At 36.2% G+C, this 16538-nt stretch overlaps 2 pseudogenes across 2 annotated transcripts; both read right to left on the bottom strand.

Moving 5' to 3' along the window:
- Positions 1 to 401: 401 nt before the first annotated feature.
- Y7A5A.21 lies at positions 402 to 814 on the bottom strand (annotated as a pseudogene). Its single transcript has 3 exons — positions 813 to 814; positions 572 to 679; positions 402 to 431 (listed from the first exon to the last, which is right to left on the bottom strand). Coding segments are annotated over exons 1-3 (140 nt in total).
- Positions 815 to 1325: 511 nt separating this feature from the next.
- On the bottom strand, positions 1326 to 8900 carry Y7A5A.11 (annotated as a pseudogene). Its single transcript has 9 exons — positions 8820 to 8900; positions 7660 to 7816; positions 7277 to 7392; positions 6725 to 6814; positions 6409 to 6513; positions 5818 to 5933; positions 3749 to 3994; positions 1834 to 1981; positions 1326 to 1509 (listed from the first exon to the last, which is right to left on the bottom strand). Coding segments are annotated over exons 1-9 (1243 nt in total).
- Between the last annotated feature and the right edge of the window lie 7638 nt (positions 8901 to 16538).

Below are 16538 nucleotides of genomic sequence, written 5' to 3'. Positions count from 1 at the left end.
AGGAGGCTGACAAAAACCTGATCGTTAAAAAACAATGAAGAACAAAAATATAGATAACCAACGGGCAGCGGAAACCCATCAAACAAAAAAAGTTGTTAAAAAAATTAAAAAAATATATATATACTTTATGGAAAAAAATAAAACTCTCAAAAGCAGTTCATAAAAATTTGAATTGGCTTCCATTTTTTCTACGATTTTGTCATGTTGCTCCGACTGCTTTTTGCAGCGCCTTGATTTCATTTTTATGATGTTCCCTTGAAACTTCTAGAGCTCCTTGACCGTCAGCAGTTCTATTCGAAAATTTTCAAAAACTTTACGCTATCTCGTGGGTTTTGCCGTTTCAGAGCTTATAGCCCAAGTTCATGTTCTTCAATTCCTCAATTTCCAAATCATTCCTTGTTTCATCTTTCATGATCTTCTTGAGCGTTCAGCTAAAAAAAATTATTTTGATGATATATTTTCCAAAATGTTTTCTTATGCCGATAAACTATCAACATTTCTAAATTATAGCCTACGATTTTCAAAATGTTAAGAAAAAATAGTCAAAGACAAAAAGGCAAATATATATTACCTTGCAGAAAATGTTTTCAAAACCCATGCGATATTTGTGCATTTGATGTTCTGTTTGTCGTGTGTTAAAATAGGTGCTGACTCTTGTTGGATCGATGAGATGGTACTGCTGAAAAACATTGAAAGCTTGATTAAATGAATCTAACTGCATATAGAAAAAAAAATTAAAATTTCACTTTTGAAAAATTCATATCAAGCGCTCAAGAGAATGATCTTAGAAGTAAAAGTAAAAAAAAACTTACATTAACTCGCAACTAATTTTCCGTCAGCTGGCACTGTTCAGGGGTAAAAATTGAAAAAAAGCATTTGACCATCCACCAGATAGTCTGAAAAGTGTATTAACTTGAAAAAAATTATACGTTTTTTTTTGAACTAAGCAATACTTGGGCTTCCAAAATAACTACTTTTTATGATTTGAGATACAAAATTTCCAAGAGCTGTTCTTTTTTTGCCAAAACTTTTTTAGTCTAAAAATTTCATAATCCAAATATACGCTAATATAACTACAGTTCATAGACCTTCTAATTCCAAATAAAACCAAGCTAAAGGAGTTTAGACATTTTTTTCCTACATTAACTGTCCAAGAAGTGAAAAAAACAATTAATTGTTTCAAGAATATGGCAACAAAAAATTGGGAAAAAATAGATAGACAACGGGTAGCTGAAACCCATCAAAGCAATAAAAAATTATTAGAAACAGTTTAAAAAATAATATAATTTTATGAAAGTGAAAATAACAGTCTCGAATGCTAATCATCAAAAAAAAAATCGATTCTGCTCTTCTCTTTCTTTGTTCCAATCATCCAATTTCCATGTTTGGAAAATTCGTCGATCTTCCTTCCGTTGCTCCAGTCCTTTCAGATTTTTTTCTAGTTTGCAGTAATTTTTTTAAACAGATTTTCTGTTAGTTTCGTGATCCCCTCCTTCTGCGCATCTGCACCTAAAAATTTTTAATCTTATTCGTTTTACGACAACATTAGTTTGATTTTATAAAAGTTTTTACGACAAGTCATTTTGTGCTGAATTTGGCCAAATTAACTTGTTAAATTAACAGAATTAGCCGTAGGCCGAAAAATAAATAAAAAATAGCGTTAAGCCACTTGATACTTGATACACACCCAAAGCTCTTTCTAGAAACGACTTCCAAAGCTCAGAGGTAGATTAAACATGGCCGAAGGCCGATGCAGAAAAATTTAAAAATCTGGCAATTGTCAAAATAAAAATGCAGCAAGATCGATTTCGGCTGCACGTTCGTTCAACTCACTTCAAACTCGTTATTCTTGTTTGTCCATTGAAAATACCATTTCAAGTTGCAGCAATCGCTATTTCAATCTCCATCTGACCATGTTGCTCCAATATGATGCTTGACGAAGTGTTCAAGTTGAAGCTGGCAGAGCATTTTGCAGAACGATCTGAATGTCAAACTTGTTGGAGTTTCAATGTGAATTCACTAACTTAGTAGCTAATTTTTCTTTTCGCTCAAGTCCCTCTTGCGCAGTGCCTAGTCCTTTTTCTAAGCAGAATTTTTTCTTGGCATCTTTGAGAGTCGAAATTGATGCCAATTAAAATTGGGCAAATTGAAAAATTAAAACTTGAAAGAATCAAATTTGACCATCCTCCAGATAGTCTGAAATAAAAAAGGTTTAGGAAGAATAAATGGACAGTTCAAAAACACAAAAAAAGCTTCGAAAAAATATAAAAATGCAAGACGTCTTTAATAAAAATTAAAAATTTAGACTGGAGCACAAAAATGGTCTAAAAATGACAAAATTTCGTGATGTGATGAAATCATTTTAGAAATACAAAAAAATTATGAACGGTCAAAAATTAGCTGGAAATCTCAATTTTTGACAAAATGCAGAGCATAGCCTACGTTAAATTTTGCAACGTTGTTTTTGAATTAAAAAAAAAAAATTGAACTACATAGTATCTATCATTGGAAACAATTTATTTTTGATTTTCGTAACAATGATCTAACATTCTCCGATATATTTTGAAAAGTTGAAGAAAAGAGTGCATTTTCAAGCTAAAAATATCTGAGCAAAAAAAGAGTTAAAAATTATTGAGTAAGATAATGAGCGGGTATCCGAGACCCATGAATAACAACAAGCTAAAAAAATTTCAAGTTTTAAACACAAAATAGGTTTATTTTTATTTTTACAAAAATCAACAGTTTTCTTTAAATCAATTCAATCGTTCCCTTTTTCATTGTTGTTTTTTTCAATAATGCAGTCGGTATTTGTGTTCAGATAGTCGGCATTTACTTTTCACCGTTACCAATCTAAAAATATTATATTATAATATACAGTGCCGGCCAAAAAAAACCCCGTTTCGATTTTGGATAAATTTACCAATTTTCCAAACGAGACACTTAAAAACTAGAAATTTTATCGAAGAAAGTTTAACTAATGAAGTATTGCCCATAATTTCGTCTACTTGTATTCAGTTGTTTCAGTTGTTCACCTGTGTCATAACAAAAAATACAGCGTCCGACATCTCGCTAGCCCGTTTTTGACAACGGTTACTGATTCGACCGTATCTCGAAAACTAATTTATTTCTGGAAATGTCAAATGATGGCGAGTAGTATGAAGACTATTTTACTCTAACAACACTTCCAGAAAAAAATTAGTTCTCGAGATACGGCCGAATCAGTAACCGTTGTCAAAAACGAGCTCGCGAGAGGTCGGTCGCTGTATTTGATGCTGTTATGACACAGGTAAACAACTGAAACAACTGAATACAAGTAGACGCAATTATGGGCAATACTTTAACAGTTGAAATTTTTTCGATAATATTTCTAGTTTTTAAGTTGTGCTCGTTTGGAAAATTGGTAAATTTATCGAAAATCGAAAACGGGATATATTTTTGGCCGGCACTGTACACTCGAGCTTTTTGATATTTTATAAAATTTACTTTTTTTTCAATTTATTGGTAAAAATTGACAATTACTTAGTTTTCACCTATGGAAGTCGGCCAAAAAGTGTTTTCTGTTAAATTCCAAAATACATATGTTCATTTCAGTTTTTTTATTTGACCATTGTCTGGGTTAGAACCTGCAAAAATGCAAGAAAAAAAATTTTTAATTCAAAAATTTTCAAAAATTTTGTACAAAAAAATATGCCAGGAGACGCAGACGACACCACTGTCTCGTTTCTGTTCCCTTCTTGCAACCTCTTACATTTGAACATTCATCCGTTATGGCTGGAAACGGGTAATGTTCTTTGAGCAGAGGCAGTTCACGGCGTCGATGACGTCATTTTGTTGCTGGTTGCACTGAAAACATAATCTCTGTAGTTTATGTCTGGAAGGAAATTTTTTTTACCCTTCTTTTTTTGAATTCCTTTAAATTGTGGATTATGCGTTGCGAATCATGCTCAAGCAACTTTCGTTATCATTGGAATCAAGATCCTCAAGATCTAATCACCTGAAAGCTGAAAATTTTAAATTATTATAATTAAATAGACCTAATACCGTTTTGGAAAAATGTTTAGTATTATTTTATTATTAAAATGTTTAGTATATTAGTCAAAAATCTTTATAAACAAATGATTTAAAAAGTAATTTTTTTGCAAAACTATGTACTGTATTTACAGAAATATGTGATAAGAATTTTCCAAAAGTTCGCTATCAAATGTGAGAGAAATTCATCAAATAACTTACACCGTTAAATGAGCGATGACAAAAATCTTTGTGAAAAGTTTCTTGATCTGAAAATCTATTAACTAGTGAGATTTTGAAAGTCCAAGTAATAAAGTCCACGTAAACTTGTTTCACAAAAAGGAAGCGTCCCAAAAATTAAAAACGACAGAATAGGATAATGATAACATTTAAAGCTGTAACAGTACAGCTTAGCTGTTTCAAATGCGTGATCAGGCGCAGTGACGCGAATGAGAAGCAAAAATATAGTATCCTAGAAGAGGAATAACGGTTCCGAGTTTTATTGCTTGTGAAAACTAAAAAAAAATGCGCTGAATGAAAGAATAAATGGTGGTTCGAAATTTTGAAAAAAAAACCGGAATTTAATTTTTATTTGATTATCATCTTTAATTACATAGTTTTGTCGTTTATCTCGCGTTAATTCGTTGATTAAGATATTTTCAAAACAGATAAGTAACCAACTTTTAATTTCTTTTATTTTTTGATTACCATTCGGCCTAAAGTGTACATTGACAAACATCATAACAAGAGTAAAATAACCAAAATATGCAATAAAGTCAATTTTTGACAGCTGCGACACAGAAAATTTGCAAAATTTGAGATTCAAACTGAAATTTGCCCATTTTTTAGAAATTGTGAACCACCATCATATTTTTAACAGTTCAGTTTACACATGATGAGTCTATACGTACAATAATACCCCAAACCGATAGTCCTCCTTTAAAATAAAAATTTGAAAAGATGAAGCATAGTTTTTAATTGAAAGTCTCACAATTTAAATGTAAACGGGTTCAAAATGCTAGTTGGCTAGTTCTTTTTCTGTACAAAAATCAAACTTCAAAATGTTTTCAAACAGCTGTAAAAGCATAAATATCATAAAAACTATACTTCACATCAAAAAAAAATCCTAGAAAACGTCACACATTCTCAATGCCATTAACCCATTTCACATTTTTTGATTTTTCTTACCTACAACCAAAAATTATGTACTTAAAGGCGGAGTAGCGCCGAAGGGGAATTTGTGTACATACTTAGTATGACCCAAACAATAGAACATCATAATAACGCCACAAAAAATTTCAGATTTTTCAAAATTTCCAGTTAAAGTTTTGTCAAAATTCCAAATTAAAAAACAGTGCTTTCCGTTCCCTAGAATGTTTTGATAGAACTAATACAAAATTGAGGTATAAAAATCATAGAAAAATTATCTTTTCTGGTTGACTTCCAAAATTATGAGTGGCAAAACTGAGTTATTTTCGGTTTTTGACAGTAAATAAAACATCTATAAACTTTTTTTGAAAAATTTTACTATGATATTTTGTCCTTTTGGCGCCGTATGAGTACATAGTTTCAAATACTTTCTTCACTGGCGCTACTCCATTTTTAATTACCTCAAGTTCAACTCTCCCGTTGAATTTTCCTACCATTTCACTATTCTTTATAAAAACCCCCGATAGTGCTAAATCAACGTATCTAACTCTTCCCGTACCCCTTCCCCGCCTTGATTGAATTTTTTTTTTCCAAAAAAAAGAACACCTATTCTCCTACCCCTTAAATAAACCCAAAAAACTCCCAATTAAAATGGCGTACCGACAAGAACTTCTAAGGAGCATTCTCTGCATACTTGGGAAAATCCATCAGGAGTTCGAACTTGAGAATGTTGATTGTGGATGACAAGATGAAGAAGATATCAGTCGATTCGAAGACTGAAAAAATTGAGATCCGATGATACAAAGAGTTCTGTGTGCGCACATCCTACAGTGGAGAAGGATTGGTAACATGAGCGGTAGATGACAATCCCGTCTTTTCTAGAAACCACCAAATCAACTTTGACTTTCATGATCATCATAGCCGTTCTGTTGTTGCGTAACAGATGTGCTGCTCGTGTAATGAGCAAAGTATCAGCTTGCCATCCATGTTGCGCAAGAAACTGTGATGTATATGATACGTATCTGACTTGTACGCGCTAAATATCTTTTGGTCTACATAATTATGCTTCTAATACGAAACACTTCAATTAATACCACTTCAATTTTTGTTAATTTATAACTTCGTGTTGAAAACTTGATTTTTAATTAAAAAAGGAGAGATGAAAATTTTTTCGAAATAGCGCTAATTATTTCTTTTGAAATATGAAACACGTAGAAGCGGTTTTAGGTTTTTTATAAAACATTTCCATACCTTTTAATCCTTGTTCCAGCACTAGCAGATGCAAGTCTCTTGTTGTAGCGGCATGTTGAAAGTAATGGCAATTTGTAAGTACCGGAATGAAGTTGGGATGGAACTCTGAAAAACGGAAAGTACAATAAATCTAAACAAAAATCCAGAAGGCATTCAAATGAGTGTAGTAAGTCCTAAGTAAAATTTTAATTGCAAAATCCATTAGCATAGCTTTAATTTTCAAAAAGAAACTTCAATTGAAGTATCAAATTTTAATGTTAACTATCATATATTAGAAGTTGATTACTTCAAAACTTTTTTAATATTTAATAAATACCTTTATATCCATGATTTCCAATAAAACTCGGAGATAGTAGATTGACAGAGGCGATGAATGTGATTTGAAGATTGAATGTTTTGGTGAACTCTGAAAAGTTGGAATTCAAATTTTTTCAAAAAGTTTTTGGAAAAAAGAAGATTCGGAGGAATTTAGCGCTAAGGTAAAATGAAGACGAAGACAGACTGATCAAGGTATCCCGAAAAATGAAATACGGTACAACAGGCAGCTGTTAATTGGAGAACAGTGCAATAATAGTAAGGGCGGGGCAGTTGGACGTCTAACACAGGGTGGTTGCTCAAACGGACATCATCTTCCTTTTCTTATTGCTCACGTAGGAAACTAGAAAAAAACTGCAGGAGAATGTCTATTAGACTGGAGAAATATTACGTATGTATGTGAACAACGACAAAGATTAATTTGAATTTAAAAAAGAGTACAGCCAGATGAACCAGTTTTTGACTCTCAAACAATTAAAAATATGGAATAATGTAAATCCAACTGTTTTGCTCGCAGGAGAATTGAGACAAAGAACGTATAAAGTTGACTTACTTTATCAGTAGAAAATCCTATTTTTAGAGGACGATGTCATCGGAGAATCAGCGGAATATCCAGACCTTCGAGATCTTCCAGTATTCCAGATCAAAGAGATTAAGCTTGTTAAAAATCTGAAGAAAAATATTTAAACTTTCGTAAGAAGCATTTGTGGGCGGAGTGACAGATGGCGATTGGCGGGTGTCTCAAACTTTGTCATAAATAAATAATACGATTTTTTATCAAAAATTCTTTTTACAATCTTCAAACTCAGATTTTTAGATTTTTTCATTGAAATTAAGCGATTGCAGCTGTGGTTTTTTTTTTTGAATTAGGGCACGAAAAAATAAAATCTATCAAAAAAAAAGTTCAAATACAAAACGACTAACATTATCGTTTACCTTTATGGGTGTCAATTATTCCATTATTTTAGGCGGCATTCAGATTTCGCTCATTGTGTTTTTGCGCCTTGCCTTTTTGCGACGCAATAGGAAAGAAAGTCCTTTTGAACGTTTTTGTGGTTGCATGTTGCACTGACAATACATGTAGTTGAGGATCCTGAAAATTGTTTTGTACAAGCAGGAATGAATTTAGATTTTGAAAATCAAGAGAAAGCAGAAACTGTGAGAAAAAAAGGAAATAAAAAATGACGGCCAGATAGGAGTTAAAACATTGGAGGTCTTATTCGAGGCAGGTGGCAATACTTGGCCATCTTCGGAAAGCATTCATATGTGAGGAGAATGGGACTAGACAAGAATGAGGGCTCGAAAAAAAAGAAGCATAGAATAGTTGAAGTTCAAATTGGAACTGAAATTTTTAAATCACTAGCGAAATGTCAGCCCACAGTAGAACTGGATGAAAATTTTGAAATAAAACGGCATTAGTCACGATGCTTTTTGAAACGAATTCTAGGAATGTTTTGGTTGTACATACAGGTCTCACCAATGTAAGTGTTCTAAAAACGCAAAGTAACGTCTTCCTGGGCAGCTGCCAAGGAAGTGATCATCATCTACTTGTTACGCAACAGAAGTTTCTGTGGATCTGGTGTGTATCATCGTCGAAGAGTGCAACCTAACGGCAACCTATGACAATTTACTCGTGTTCCTAACATTAGTTAGTAGGGCTGTTATGGGGGATGCCTCTTGCCTCTCGATTTTTGGGAGCCGATTCCGGCGCCACCCAAGCCCCATAACAGCCCAAAGCCCAAGTTCAGAAAAATAATATAGAAAAAAAAAAGATTTATATCACAAAATTTATAAATTGTTGACAATGATAAAAATGTAAACACCTATTTAGAACCAGCCGTGGACCGCACCTTCGGCGCGGCCCCCGACTTCTGGGGCTGAAAACTAATTTTTCTGAAACTACCGTAATCATACAGTACTCCTACCGTACCACTATTGTACCACTACAGTATCATTATATGAAATAAGAAAGCAAACAATTCAAACCCTCTTAAGTGTTGCTTCACGTTTTCACAATAGTCAGATATCAAATTTCAACAAAAAACTCACTTTATCTATTACAAGAAGACCTCCTATTGTCAGTTCAAATGACTTACTGCTGGTTGTGTCGCTCCTCTCTCCAATATCTGCATCTTTGCTTCCTCGCACCAACACGGAGGAGTTGTGCCGCGGTACATACATGTGGCTCTCGCTTTTTATTGATTGACGCAATGAGCAGAGACAGGAGGAACTGTATGTGAGAGGCACAGCGCCAAGCTCCTCTCGTTGTCTGGTTTGTCGAGCCATGTGTCTCTCGCCTTTGCTGCATGATTTTACTGATTGCCATAAGATGCAGAGGGGACTGTGTGCTAGAGGTGCATAGTGTATTTTCATTATCAAGTTTAGAAACCATTTTTCTGAAGATCAAAATTCAATTTTATTTATTGAAAAAACGAAAACATTTGAGGGTACAGCGAACACACAAATACCATATTATGAAATGTCATTGCCAGATTTCTGTTGAGAAAGGAAAAAAGTCTGTCCCACACACCCCGAGTCTCCTTTCTTTGCGTCTCGTATCCCACACTTTATGTCGATTATGTTTATGCAAAGGAAAGCGAAGGGAGAAAACTACGGTATACCTCGTGAACAGGGGAGAAGAAATGCGAATGGGAGTGGGGAAAACGAACCAAATGTTAGAAAGGGGACCGGGGCGACGCACACATTTTTTGTGGGGTTTGAATTGATTTGTTGTGAAATGCTGACTGTTATTTACATTAGTTAGGGTTGGATTTTTCTGTTGAAGGTGGTGTAGTTGAATTTTTTATTGCTTTATTAGACTCGAAATTGTCTGAAAACAATATACGAAAAAATAGATTGTTATACGAAAAAATAGATTGTTACACGAAAAAATAGATTGTTACACGAAAAATAGATTGTTACACGAAAAAATAGATTGTTACACGAAAAACTAGATTGTTTCACCAAAAATAGTGACTCTGGCCGTTCACCAAATTTAGTGACTCTGGCCGTTCACCAAATTTAGTGACTCTGGCCGTTCACCAAATTTAGTGACTCTGGCCGTTCACCAAAAATAGTGACTCTGGCCGTTCACCAAAAATAGTGACTCTGGCCGTTCACCAAATTTAGTGACTCTGGCCGTTCACCAAAAATAGTGACTCTGGCCGTTCACCAAATTTAGTGACTCTGGCCGTTCACCAAAAATAGTGACTCTGGCCGTTCACCAAAAATAGTGACTCTGGCCGTTCACCAAAAATAGTGACTCTGGCCGTTCACCAAATTTAGTGACTCTGGCCGTTCACCAAAAATAGTGACTCTGGCCGTTCACCAAATTTAGTGACTCTGGCCGTTCACCAAAAATAGTGACTCTGGCCGTTCACCAAATTTAGTGACTCTGGCCGTTCTCCAAAAATAGTGACTCTGGCCGTTCACCAAAAATAGTGACTCTGGCCGTTCACCAAAAATAGTGACTCTGGCCGTTCACCAAAAATAGTGACTCTGGCCGTTCACCAAAAATAGTGACTCTGGCCGTTCACCAAAAATAGTGACTCTGGCCGTTCACCAAAAATAGTGACTCTGGCCGTTCACCAAAAATAGTGACTCTGGCCGTTCACCAAAAATAGTGACTCTGGCCGGTCACCAAATTTAGTGACTCTGGCCGTTCACCAAAAATAGTGACTCTGTCCGTTCACCAAAAATAGTGACTCTGGCCGTTCACCAAATTTAGTGACTCTGGCCGTTCACCAAATTTAGTGACTCTGGCCGTTCACCAAATTTAGTGACTATGGCCGTTCACTAAATTTAGTGACTATGGCCGTTCACCAAATTTAGTGACTATGGCCGTTCACCAAAAATAGTGACTCTGGCCGTTCACCAAAAATAGTGACTCTGGCCGTTCACCAAATTTAGTGACTCTGGCCGTTCACCAAAAATAGTGACTCTGGCCGTTCACCAAATTTAGTGACTATGGCCGTTCACCAAATTTAGTGACTCTGGCCGTTCACCAAATTTAGTGACTATGGCCGTTCACCAAAAATAGTGACTCTGGCCGTTCACCAAAAATAGTGACTCTGGCCGTTCACCAAATTTAGTGACTATGGCCGTTCACCAAAAATAGTGACTCTGGCCGTTCACCAAAAATAGTGACTCTGGCCGTTCACCAAATTTAGTGACTCTGGCCGTTCACCAAAAATAGTGACTCTGGCCGTTCACCAAAAATAGTGACTCTGGCCGTTTACCAAATTTAGTGACTATGGCCGTTCACCAAAAATAGTGACTCTGGCCGTTCACCAAAAATAGTGACTCTGGCCGTTCTCCAAAAATAGTGACTCTGGCCGTTCACCAAAAATAGTGACTCTGGCCGTTCTCCAAAAATAGTGACTCTGGCCGTTCACCAAATTTAGTGACTCTGGCCGTTCACCAAAAATAGTGACTCTGGCCGTTCACCAAAAATAGTGACTCTGGCCGTTCACCAAAAATAGTGACTCTGGCCGTTCACCAAATTTAGTGACTCTGGCCGTTCACCAAAAATAGTGACTCTGGCCGTTCACCAAAAATAGTGACTCTGGCCGTTCACCAAAAATAGTGACTCTGGCCGTTCACCAAAAATAGTGACTCTGGCCGTTCACCAAAAATAGTGACTCTGGCCGTTCACCAAAAATAGTGACTCTGGCCGTTCACCAAAAATAGTGACTCTGGCCGTTCACCAAAAATAGTGACTCTGGCCGTTCACCAAAAATAGTGACTCTGGCCGTTCACCAAAAATAGTGACTCTGGCCGTTCACCAAAAATAGTGACTCTGGCCGTTCACCAAAAATAGTGACTCTGGCCGTTCACCAAAAATAGTGACTCTGGCCGGTCACCAAATTTAGTGACTCTGGCCGTTCACCAAAAATAGTGACTCTGTCCGTTCACCAAAAATAGTGACTCTGGCCGTTCACCAAATTTAGTGACTCTGGCCGTTCACCAAATTTAGTGACTCTGGCCGTTCACCAAATTTAGTGACTATGGCCGTTCACTAAATTTAGTGACTATGGCCGTTCACCAAATTTAGTGACTATGGCCGTTCACCAAAAATAGTGACTCTGGCCGTTCACCAAAAATAGTGACTCTGGCCGTTCACCAAATTTAGTGACTCTGGCCGTTCACCAAAAATAGTGACTCTGGCCGTTCACCAAATTTAGTGACTATGGCCGTTCACCAAATTTAGTGACTCTGGCCGTTCACCAAATTTAGTGACTATGGCCGTTCACCAAAAATAGTGACTCTGGCCGTTCACCAAAAATAGTGACTCTGGCCGTTCACCAAATTTAGTGACTATGGCCGTTCACCAAAAATAGTGACTCTGGCCGTTCACCAAAAATAGTGACTCTGGCCGTTCACCAAAAATAGTGACTCTGGCCGTTCACCAAATTTAGTGACTCTGGCCGTTCACCAAAAATAGTGACTCTGGCCGTTCACCAAAAATAGTGACTCTGGCCGTTCACCAAAAATAGTGACTCTGGCCGTTCACCAAAAATAGTGACTCTGGCCGTTCACCAAATTTAGTGACTCTGGCCGTTCACCAAAAATAGTGACTCTGGCCGTTCACCAAATTTAGTGACTCTGGCCGTTCACCAAAAATAGTGACTCTGGCCGTTCACCAAATTTAGTGACTCTGGCCGTTCTCCAAAAATAGTGACTCTGGCCGTTCACCAAAAATAGTGACTCTGGCCGTTCACCAAAAATAGTGACTCTGGCCGTTCACCAAAAATAGTGACTCTGGCCGTTCACCAAAAATAGTGACTCTGGCCGTTCACCAAAAATAGTGACTCTGGCCGTTCACCAAAAATAGTGACTCTGGCCGTTCACCAAAAATAGTGACTCTGGCCGGTCACCAAATTTAGTGACTCTGGCCGTTCACCAAAAATAGTGACTCTGGCCGTTCACCAAAAATAGTGACTCTGGCCGTTCACCAAATTTAGTGACTCTGGCCGTTCACCAAATTTAGTGACTCTGGCCGTTCACCAAATTTAGTGACTATGGCCGTTCACTAAATTTAGTGACTATGGCCGTTCACCAAATTTAGTGACTATGGCCGTTCACCAAAAATAGTGACTCTGGCCGTTCACCAAAAATAGTGACTCTGGCCGTTCACCAAATTTAGTGACTCTGGCCGTTCACCAAAAATAGTGACTCTGGCCGTTCACCAAATTTAGTGACTATGGCCGTTCACCAAATTTAGTGACTCTGGCCGTTCACCAAATTTAGTGACTATGGCCGTTCACCAAAAATAGTGACTCTGGCCGTTCACCAAAAATAGTGACTCTGGCCGTTCACCAAATTTAGTGACTATGGCCGTTCACCAAAAATAGTGACTCTGGCCGTTCACCAAAAATAGTGACTCTGGCCGTTCACCAAATTTAGTGACTCTGGCCGTTCACCAAAAATAGTGACTCTGGCCGTTCACCAAAAATAGTGACTCTGGCCGTTTACCAAATTTAGTGACTATGGCCGTTCACCAAAAATAGTGACTCTGGCCGTTCACCAAAAATAGTGACTCTGGCCGTTCTCCAAAAATAGTGACTCTGGCCGTTCACCAAAAATAGTGACTCTGGCCGTTCTCCAAAAATAGTGACTCTGGCCGTTCACCAAAAATAGTGACTCTGGCCCTTCACCAAATTTAGTGACTCTGGCCGTTCACCAAAATCTATTTTTTGGTATGCCAATCTATTTTTTGGTATGTCAATCTATTTTTTGGTATGCCAATCTATTTTTTGGTATGCCAATCTGTTTTTTGGTATGCCAATCTATTTTTTGGTATGCCAATCTGTTTTTTGGTATGCCAATCTATTTTTTGGTATGTCAATCTATTTTTTGGTATGCCAATCTATTTTTTGGTATGTCAATCTATTTTTTGGTATGCCAATCTATTTTTTGGTATGTCAATCTATTTTTTGGTATGCCAATCTATTTTTTGGTATGCCAATCTGTTTTTTGGTATGCCAATCTATTTTTTGGTATGTCAATCTATTTTTTGGTATGCCAATCTATTTTTTGGTATGTCAATCTGTTTTTTGGTATGCCAATTTATTTTTTGGTATGTCAATCTTTTTTTTGGTATGCCAATCTATTTTTTGGTATGCCAATCTGTTTTTTGGTATGCCAATCTATTTTTTGGGTAACGCAGGATTCTAAATAGGATAAAACAAGTAAAAGGAGGGAAATACAATAAGGAACAATAGAAGATGGTATTAAATTTTGTTGGTGTTGGTGTAAAGACCCTCTCAATCAATACGAAGGTAAATGTGGGTCAATTCAGAAATATATAATTCAAATAGGGGTTTGAGATGTAATTCACGCTGGAAAATAATGCGTGTGGATATAGAAGGTGTGATATGTTGTGGATGTTGGTATTAATAAGGATTAGAAGTATTCTGATAAGAATAACGGCATCAACAACATATCATCAGCATCGTATTTCACCAATTCTGTAACAAACAAGTTGTTAACTCGCGGGTGGCGGTGAAGTTGGCACGGCGCCAAGTAGTTAGAGACGCAATGGGTCTCGCCGCGAAGGCGCTACCATAAGCTGGTGGCGCGCGGTTTGAATACAAATATATATATATATGGTGATTGATATCTTAGCGAATACTGAACGGATTTGAATGGAACAAAATGTAATAAAGAGATAATAATTGTACAACACAACAGTACGGATATTGGTTAAGAATAGTGGGCTATTCAATGGAAAACCATATATATTAGAGTACTGTAAAATTGTCGGGATAAACCTGTAAGGGGCAGAATCGACAACAAAACATTATTAAGGTTGTAAATCACAGAATTATAGATGTAGTGTCTTGTCACATTTACTTCACAAAAATTATATGTTTTGAGAAAGAATTCTTCAACAACATGCAAATCGTTTCATAAAACTACAAATGGCACAGGATTCTGGTTGGCAATTGAAAGATCTATTCAAATAAAATTATTTTAAAAAATGCTTGCTTTGAGAAAAAAATATATATATAACGGTTTGTCAAATTTTTTGAAGTTTTTAATTTCCGACATTAGAGGTGGAGTACCGAAATTTGAGAATTTGCTTTTTGGACCCGAAATGTTTCAAAACTACCGCATTTCGTAATGAGACGTTCTGAAAATTTCTCAAAAAAAAGTTATGGCCGCTAGTTACAATCGCTGAGACACTGAAAAATTGCCAAAATTTGAGATTTTAGCTAAAAATATACTGTTTTTTCCAAAACTTTGAGCGACCATAACTTTTTTTTTGAGAATTTTTCAGAACGTCTTATTACAAAATTTGGTAGCTTTGGAACATTTCGGGTCCAAAAAAAACTAAGTCTCAAATTTCGATAGCCCACCTTCAAATAAAAAATATAAAATTTCAGTGTTCCTATATTCCTTGAAAATTGTTATTTATGTACTTTTTGGAGTTCTAAAATGTGGGGAATTTTTAATTTTTTTTTTTAAATCATTGAAGTAGATTATTGAAGTAAATAAATTTTGCAATAGCTAAATGCCAAAGGTTGAAACTTTCTTGTGTCAGGATATTTGGTTCCTTCTCATTAATCTAGCTTTATTTCAAGTTTTAATCATGAAGCAGAAATGTCCTAGCGAACTCATTTTCTGGTTGTTAACAGAATAACAAAAAACAGTTCTATAATTGAATAGATCACCAAATAAAAGCCAAAAAACTTTATTGCAGAATTACAAAAAATGTTTGGTTTTGTGGGTTCTATAAAAAATGTGCAATGTTTCTCAAACCTTGATTATTCAACTGCGGTAGGGTTTAAAAACTAGACCCAGATTTTGTTGACGCGCTAAACTTCACGTAATTTTTTTGAACTCAGATGCTAAGTAATGTTAAATTCTTTTAAAAAATGAGACTAAAATAAACAAAGTATTAAAATGTATTAGGGTGAATTGAAATTAAAGTTTCAAGTTGGGCCCAGGGGAACAGATAGCTCAGTCGGTAGTGGTGGCCGCTAGCAATCTGGAGGTCAAGAGTTCAAGTCCGACCTCACTCCCTAAGTTCTTCCAGTTTCACCACCCAGCTTATTTTCGGAAGTGGAGCAATCCACGACTGGATTATCGGCCACAGTCCCCGGCTAGGACGCGGCTTAAATTATAGTCCAGTGGAATCACCAGCAAGCAGTGCATCTGAATCCCAGGTCCGCAGTGCATAGCACTTGAAGAACGGATCGTCCTTAAATCCTTTCGTTTTAAACTCCATATTTTAGTGTTTTCCCACCTACATAAACACTACGTCATTTTAACACATCTAGTTTTAAATTGATGACATTTTCAAAAAATTATTGTACCATCTCTTGATCAAATTTCTCATATCTCTGCTAGTTGTTTTACATAGTTCAACTGTTCGTTCTTGTGATATTCGATGGTTCAAATATCACAGTGATCTACTTTTCTCCAGAGACAAAGTGAACTGACTAATATAGTGATAATAATTCAAAATTCGTGCGATTTCTAAATTGGAAACTCAAAGTCACAATTCTGTTGTGAGCCACCAGTCTATCAATGTGACTTTTGATGTCAGTTGAAAATCAGTTGACTATCTGATGGCGATAATGATAATTGTTTAGGTTTTGTGCGATATCTCATTAGAGAAGTCACGTTAATGCTATATGCGTACGAGCCCCCTCATTTTGATGTTGAAGCCTATGATTTTAGAAAGCAGAGTTGTCTTGTTGTCCTCCCCCTTTTGCAGACCAAATCCGTCTTATTTCCTCTCATTCAAAATGTTTGTTTCTTGATCTTAGTCTCTAGTAATCTCCTTCTTGATCCGCTTCAACAATTCT

This window comes from Caenorhabditis elegans, chromosome X, assembly GCF_000002985.6.
Source record: "Caenorhabditis elegans chromosome X".
NCBI lineage: Eukaryota > Metazoa > Nematoda > Chromadorea > Rhabditida > Rhabditidae > Caenorhabditis > Caenorhabditis elegans.
The sequence above is the reverse complement of the archived record's forward strand: the minus strand, read 5'-3'. Positions and strand labels throughout refer to the sequence as shown.